This window comes from Triticum dicoccoides, chromosome 4A (genome assembly GCF_002162155.2).
Source record: "Triticum dicoccoides isolate Atlit2015 ecotype Zavitan chromosome 4A, WEW_v2.0, whole genome shotgun sequence".
Lineage (NCBI taxonomy): Eukaryota > Viridiplantae > Streptophyta > Magnoliopsida > Poales > Poaceae > Triticum > Triticum dicoccoides.
This window is the reverse complement of record NC_041386.1, coordinates 26407850-26416234: the sequence shown is the minus strand read 5'-3', so window position 1 is coordinate 26416234 and position 8385 is coordinate 26407850. Positions and strand designations below refer to the sequence as shown.

Here is an 8385-nt window from a genome sequence, read left to right as displayed (position 1 = left end):
ATTGTGTCAATATACGAAGCAAAAACAGTGAACATCTACGACATATATTGCCGGATACCTGAATAGAGTTGCATTATAAAACAGTGAACCCCAAACTTGCTCCATGCATTTCTAAAAAAAAATCAAAGGGAACCCAAGTCTAAGAAATACTTCAGATCATCATACCTCTAGTTTTAGCTGAAACTACTGCAAACAAAATTGAAACCTGCAAAGATAAGGAAAACACAGAATCAATTCTAAGAGAACCTACTACATACAAATGGGAATTTTGAATGCTTGGTCAGTAATATGGCAATATGTATATTTTCTTATAATAAGAGCTTCACTTGTAACATACTTCTTAATATCCAGATAGTCAGATATTGTAAAGTGGGACTAAATATTTCGGCTTCCTTTCTGGTTATCTGATACTCCCTCCATCTGCGAATAAGTGTACATCTAGCTTTTGTCTTAAGTCAAAGTTTTAAAACTTTGACCACCTTTCTAGAAAAAAGTAAAAGCATTTATGGCACCAAATTAGTATCACTAGATTCGTTCAAAATGTACTTTGATAATATATCAATTTGATGTCATATATGTTACTACTATTTTCTATAAAGTTGGTCAAAATTTTGAAACTTTGACTTAGAATAAAAACTAGATGTACACTTATTCACGGACGGAGTGAGTATGTAACATTGCACACAAGATGATTCACAAACAATTACAGAGGGCAACAATATGGAGTTAGAATTTGACAAAATAATTGATATGTTATTTGTTATGAGATGTCAACTAAAAAGGGACAAAACGAGAGCAAGATAGTTACATTCTAGTTTATACATTGATCTGAATGAGAGCAAGCTCAACCAAAATGGGTGGATAGAGGATAGCATTCGCCTATATGGGTGCTATCTACCCAAAATAATGGCGACCATTCATTTGCAATATGTCGACAAATTATAACTCCTATGTAATGCCAATACATAATTGCAATTGCAGCTGCTTGATGTGTAATTGCTATCAACTAATTTTTGCACACAACGTAGTTTAATCCAAAATCCAAATTGATAGTACAGGTTTTTGGATAATAATGAAGCCAGTTACAAACATGTACGTAGTACATTGTTGTCTTTCATTCATCAAATATGGGGAGTCTAAACTTGTTTCTCCGCATACATAAAAAAATTCTCTCTCTTTTTTTTTGCAAGTATACATAAAAAATTCTAACAATAATACTCATCTAATTAGTTTGGTTTTCTTCACTGCCTAATTTATAAAGCATAAATAACATATTAACAAACGGAAGAGACATAAGGAGCATGAAGAGCGCCAGCAGTTTAACTTACATCCAGATGAAGAAATTTTGCTAGTTTGTTGGACCCTAATTTGCTCAAGGCGTATACCATAGGTAGTCAGTATCTTGAAAAGCCTGTGAACCTTACTATCAACATTTGCACATCTAATTTCAACGATCTTCAGACAGTTGGATGCAACTGACAGTCCCAATGGTTTGTACATTCCTTCTGTTTCAGTCACATATGAAGGTCCCTAAGATAAAATAAGAGGATCAATCAGCTATCGTGTATGGTCACTTTAATAACAAGTAACTATCCATCTTAAGAATATATACCTTAGAAAGTTGAAGAGTAAGCTTCTCCAAAATCGGCGAGTGTTGGAGAAAACAAATCAGTGCACTGTGGTTGGCAGCCAAACACCAATCATTAAGTAACAAAGTCTTCAACTTGGTAAATGTAGGGCACCACTTCAAATCCCTGTCGAAAAGAATCTAGGGAAAACCCAAAAGAGCCAGATCAAATTAGAACCTTTTGGCCTTTGTAGTACAAAGTGCAATCTGGCTATGTGTGAAGTATGTCAAACGTATCGTAACTGTGATTGTGATGATGGATGTGGTTGCTGCACCAGAAATAATAAATGAAACAATAACAATATAGCATTAGGAATCAAGAGAGAAGTAGTTGCAAGCATACCAAATCCGAATCAGCTGATAACTCCAAGTCCGTAGCTTCAGATAAACCTTTGAGGAAGATGCTGTTATTGCGGTCATAAATAGGCCCATATTCAGGATCCCCATAATAATACCAACAATCTTCACAGATATCAGCACCACAATTATCAAATCGACCCTTGGAGCATCGATCACTACAATCATCGGTAAGCACAACAGCAGCTCTTGCTAACCGCGGCAAGATTTCAAGCAATGGAACCCTTCCTTGACGGCATTCGATCAACTCGAGAGAAACAAGACTGGGTACAGAAATAAGGATGCGAGTGTACTCAGAGGTATAACAGCGGGTAATGCGCAGATGCTTCAAGGATGGAGACAGCAGCTGTTTGACAAAAACATCGCAAACATCCATACTCAGCTCCACCAGTGCCGGACAGCCTGAAAAATCAACAACGCTGTCTTTCACACCGACACCAACAAGCTCTAACTTGGTGAGGTGCTGGGAAACGAGATGCAGATCAGATAGTGGCGAGGGTTCCTGCCCAAACTCGACCACACGAAGCCGGAGCATCCGGACACTGGGCACGACTTTCCAGATCCAGTTGCTCGCATGCTGCTCATTAGTGGGCAATCGCATGAACCCGTCGGCATCGAGTCGAAATCGCAGGAATCCAGAGGTGCGCATGTGCTGCCGTCGCCCTTGAATCTGAGGTGGAGCAGGTGGTCCACGAACTGGGCGAACCTGTCGGCGCTGCCCCACCCCTTGGCGCCGTTGAAGCGGAGGGCGGGCATGAACCTCCAGACGCCGAGCCAGCGCCGGGCGAGCACGCACGTCCGCACCACCTCTTGAGACGGCAGGAAGTGGAGCACTTGGTGGAGGACGGCATCTGGGAGGGTGCTGATGCGATCCACCCCGCTCGCCATGGACGAGGCTTCCAGCTCTGGAGCGGTGTTCCGTCGAACAGGTGGTGTGCGCCGCCGCTCAGGAAGCACAGAACGAGAAACAGGCTAGGAGAAGAGAGAATTCCTTATTTGGCCCTTTCTTAAATTTTGCTTTTTTATTTGGCTTAAAATAAATTTTTCTTTCCTATTTGACATCTAAATTAATTTTCATTCCTCATATGACACTTTCGTTCATTTTAGGCACTAACTGGATTAAGTGTGACATGAAAGGACCATTTTGCCCTTAGTGCATTTTGTAGCTATCTTGAATGTAGTTAAAAATCAATCAATTCACCCATGTTTTAGGGACGTTGAACAGATGCTGCGCATGTATATGTATACTCCAATATTTTGTTTATTTTTTTGCGATGAAATATTTTGTTTCTTACATAAACTGGTACGTGCGCCTAAAAGCCATACAATACATCTATGATTACTTTTTTTTTGCGGATAAATACAGTGCCATATAAAAACTTTCCGGTGAGATGCATGTATTTTTGGACGAGACGTAGCTTGTGACACAGTCGAGTACTTTCCGGGGAGATGCAGTACGAGCTAGCCGTGGCTGATTACTTTCCGACCGCCAATCGAGAGACTCGCGTACAAGTACATAAGCAGCTGGATCGATTTGCACTAGAATGCACTTGCACGTACTAAGTACAAGTCGCCGACTAGTAGATCGATGGCACAACTCGAGACACAGGCACGCGAGAACAGGGGACGCCGCCTGATTGCCACGGGAGCGTGTCGCTCTTATTAATCTCTTCATTGCCTTTTTCTCACGGTATACAAGTTATAACATATATATACTAGCAGTATATAACTAGCTTATATAGGATTTAGTTGTATGTGACTGTGTAATTCTATACTTTGCAACGTGTAATCAAATCCTGGACAAAGCGCTAATTGGAGGATTTAGTGGTATGTGACTATGTGTAATACTGTGCTTCAGAACATGTTGAACAGGCCCGTACCATGGACATGTGCAGGATGTGCGCCTGCACAGGCCCCTAAATCAGTGGGGCCCCCAGATTTGTATATACTTAGTACTAGTATATTTAGTAATTAGGAAAAATTAGTACAAATCAGGTTGGATAATGGTGCAGCATGCCAGCAGGGCCCCACAATGAATTAACCCCCAACTTGCGTTCCCAAGAGAAGGTGGTGGGACTGCACGAATTAACTATTGGGCCCTTTCCTCACGCACGTCTTTCTTTTTCTCTTCGTCTTCTTCACAACGCAGCCGCCGTTCCTCTTTCCCAGATCGTGAATCAATCTCCAGCTCTTCACTAGCAGCCGTCGTTCCGTTCTCAATCCCCCAGCTATTAATTTTATTGCGATTTCCCCAGATTATCCGTTGCAATGAGCTGTGAAATAGGTACGTCTACTTCCAATCTCCATCTATTTATTTGGTTGGCGTTCTGTTCTTCTCAACTCTCAAATCGGGCCTGCAAATCAGTGTTTCACTCGACCTTCTTCGTTTCCAGTTGCCGCCTTGCCGGTCCTGCGACCCGCGTGTGTCAGAATCAAGTGGAGCCTGGATCCCTGGAGGCCCTGCTCGTCACAGAGATTCGACTGCTTGGTAGGCCAGACAAGGCTACGAGTTCTTAGTCGCCAAAGCAACAAGCGTCTCCTCCCTGGCTCCCCCTGATCTGCTTCTCACATCAATCAAAGACAGGTTGTTTCATTCCTTTTTGACCGCAAGTTCAGTTTTTAGTTCCTTATCTGTCGCTTAGTTTACTTTCTGCAATGTCCTCTAGAATTAGAAAGTGCCCGTCAGGATATGAAAAACGTCAGAAAAAGGAAAAAAAGAGAAACTTGATGAATCTCTGAAAGGTAGTCTTGATGTGTTTTTTGTTAAAGAACCAAAGGTTTCTTCTGAAAATCAGAGTGTAGATGCTAATACTAATGATGTACACGATGATGACTCTATCCATATTGAAACTCAGGGCGAAGAGGTTAATGTTGTTAGTAACATGGATGAGGTACATGTTGAGAATAATAACCCCGATGAAGCAAATCATGGTGATGAAGTACCTGCTAATGTTGATGTTTCTTTGCAACCTGATATATTCGATCCTCGAAATTGGGATGGCCTTGATTCTAAAGCAATTGATAATTTGGTAGAGAAGGGTCCTAAGAGGGCGCCTATCCAAAAGGGCCATAATGATAAACTTGGTAGGAGATTTTCTGCTGTGTTTTATAGTAGAGTTTTGCCAAATGGAGAAATGTGTGATAGAGAGTGGCTTGTATATTCTAAAGGGCTCAATAGAGTATTCTGCTTTTGTTGCAAAAAATTTGGGAAGGGGCGTGCTAGAGGTCATTTGGCGAATGAGGGATTTAGTGACTGGATACACCTTAGTATCAGACTTAGAGAGCATGAAACCGGAGCTGAACATCTTCAAAATATGGTCACTTGGCATGAGTTGTGCCTCAGGTTGCAACAGAATAAAACTATTGATAGCGCTGCTCGACAACAACTTGAGAAAGAAAAGGACCATTGGCGTAAAGTATTGCTTAGAATTCTCTTGATTGTTAAATTTCTTGCGAAACATAATCTAGCCTTTCGTGGTACTAATTCCAAATTGCATCAAGATAGCAACGGAAATTTCTTAGGCTTGGTTGAAATGTTGGCTGAGTTTGACCCGGTTATTCAAGAATATGTTCGTCGCATAACAAATGATGAAACTCATACTCATTACCTTGGTCATGGCATCCAAAATGAGTTAATACATTTGATTGCTTCTGCAATTAAATCTGAGATCATTAAAAAATAAAAGAAGCAAAATATTTCTCGGTGATACTTGATTGTACCCCTGATGCGAGTCACCAAGAACAGATGTCTTTGATTATACGGTATGTTGAAACATCTTCAAGTTCTGTTTCCTTGTAGAATCCTTTTTAGGATTTTTGGATGTAAATGATACCACTGGAAAAGGACTCTTTGAGGTTTTGCAGGATGAATTAAAGAACCTTGATCTAGACATAGACAATGTGAGAGGGCAGAGCTATGACAATGGATCAAACATGAAGGTAAGAATCTGGGGGTTCAAGCCTTGCTTTTGAATATAAATCCTAGAGCTTTTTATTCTGCATGTGGGTGTCATAGCCTTAATTTAACACTATGTGATATGGCCAAGACTTGTGGTAAAGCTAAGGACTTCTTTGGAATCATACAACGTATCTACACAACATTTGCTAATTCCACTAAGAAATGGAAGATTTTGAAAGATAATATAGGAGAAGGATTGACTCTGAAATCAGTCTCATCTACTCGTTGGGAGAGTCGCATAAATAGTGTCAAAGCTATTAGGTTTCAGATTTCAGACATACGAGAAGCTCTACTGCAAGTAGCTGATGTCGATAAAGATCCTAAAACTAGTAGTGAAGCTAAATCTCTAGCAAATAATGAACTTGGTGATTTTGAATTTGTAGTAGCGATAATCATTTGGTATGATATATTGGCTGCAGTAAATTTGATTAGCAAGGACTTACAGTCAAAAGATATGCTTATTGATGTTGCCATTGAAAAAGTGCAAGGCTTGATTACCTTTTTTAAAGGTTACAGAGACACTGGTTTCACTACTGCAGTAGAAATAGCAAGGGAAATAGCACTCGAAATAGATATCGACCCTGCATTTTGGAAAAAGCGTGAAATTAAAAGAAAAAAACAATTTGATGAGAATCCTGATGATGTGTTAGATGCTTCACAATCTGCACAAGAGTCGTTTAGGATAAAGTACTTCTTACCTGTTGTTGATCAAGCTATTGCTTCACTTACTACGAGATTTGAGCAATATAAATCATACGAAAAAACTTTTGGTTTCTTGTTTACTTCTCATGCACTAAACTCATTGGATGATAAAAATTTGAGGTCTTCTTGCAGTAGCCTTGAGACTGCACTTAGAAGTGGTGACAAATCTAACATTGATGGTAATGATTTATATGTTGAGTTAAAGTTACTCCAAGATTTCATTCCAAAGGAAAAAAAATATGGGACCTATTGACATTTTAAATTTTTTGAAACGCTTGAATTGTTTTCCCAATGCAACTATTGCATATAGAATTTTATTGACCATCCCAGTAACCGTTGCATCGGCGGAGAGAAGTTTTTCTAAACTAAAGTTGTTGAAGTCCTATTTGCGTTCTACAATGACACAAGAAAGACTTAGTGGACTAGCTTTGATAGCAATTGAAAACGACATCTTGGAGAATGTATCTTACGAGGAACTAATTGAAGAATTTATCTCAAGGAATGCAAGAAGGATGTCACGCTTCTGCTAGATAATGTATTATTTTTTAGTTTCTAGAATCACTTTTGCGACAAGATGTTATTCAGAAGATTGTACTATGTACCAACATGATATATAATAGTAATAATAATAGCAAATAGATCTTGTTTTCCTCATTGCCACTTGCTATGCCGAGGGCCCATTTTCTGAGTTTGCACCGGGCCTCCATTTTCCCTGGTACGGCCCTGATGTTGAACTAATCAAAATATGGTATTGTACTGATCATAGATGTGCTAGTACAAATTCTATGGATGTTTTGTATGGCTTTTACACACACAGACCAGATTACCTAAGACAAAATAGTGGAGTATACATATACATGTGCAGCATCCCTTTAAACATCCCTAAAACATGGGTGAACTGATTGCTCTTTTACTTCACCCTGGATAGTTACAAAATGCACTAGGGGCAAAATAGTCCTTTCATCTCACAGTTAACACCATTAGTGCCTAAAATGGACAAAAGTGTCATATAAGGAACGAAAATTACTTTACGTGTCAAATAAGGAAGAAATTTTATTTTGGGCCAAATAAGGAAGCAAATTTTAAGAAAGGGCCAAATAAGGAATTCTCTCCTAGGAGAAAGGGGGATATCACACAGAATGACAGAACGAAAGGCGAGGGAGAAAACGTAGTAAAGTTATGACCAGTAATGAAGGTGGAGAGAATTCCTTATTTGGCCCTTTCTTAAAATTTGCTTCTCTATTTGGCCCAAAATAAAAATTTCTTTCCTATTTGACACCTAAAGTAAATTATGTTCCTTATATGACACTTCTGTCCATTCTAGACACTAACGGTGTTAAGTTTGAGGTAAAAAGACCATCATACCCCTAGTGCATTTTGTAACTATTTTGTATGTAGTAAAAAAGCAATCAATTTACCCATGTTTTGGGATGTTCAATGGATGATGCACATGTATATGTATGCTTCAATATTTTCTTCCTTACGTAATCTGATTTGTACATGTAAAAGCTGTACAAAACACCATATAGTTTGTACAAGCATATCTATGATCAATACAGTATCATATTTTGATTAGTGTTTGATGATCTTTTTATGCACTAAACTAATTATTTATGTAAGCCGTGGTGGACCGGCAAACAAATAAATGCGAGTGTATATATGTGAGAAAATATAACTTTGATCTATCAAAGTACTATTGCAAAACTAGCTAAATTTGTAATTGGCCTGTATGCATGCATGC

The 8385-nt window shown here is 39.2% G+C and overlaps 1 protein-coding gene and 1 pseudogene across 1 annotated transcript in view; one reads left to right on the top strand and one right to left on the bottom strand.

The window, feature by feature from the left end:
• The window catches only part of LOC119288591, a 3799-nt gene extending 897 nt beyond the window's left edge, over window positions 1-2902 (bottom strand). Inside the window, exons 1-4 of the mRNA XM_037568184.1 lie at window positions 1971-2902; window positions 1613-1768; window positions 1329-1530; window positions 166-205 (exon numbers count right to left, since the gene is read on the bottom strand). Coding sequence (XP_037424081.1) covers window positions 174-205; window positions 1329-1530; window positions 1613-1768; window positions 1971-2633 — 1053 coding nt within the window. The 5' untranslated portion in view covers window positions 2634-2902 and the 3' untranslated portion in view covers window positions 166-173. The remainder of the gene's footprint in view (window positions 1-165; window positions 206-1328; window positions 1531-1612; window positions 1769-1970) is intronic.
• Window positions 2903-4412: 1510 nt separating this feature from the next.
• Window positions 4413-7174, top strand: LOC119283375 (annotated as a pseudogene).
• The last annotated feature ends 1211 nt before the right edge of the window (window positions 7175-8385 follow it).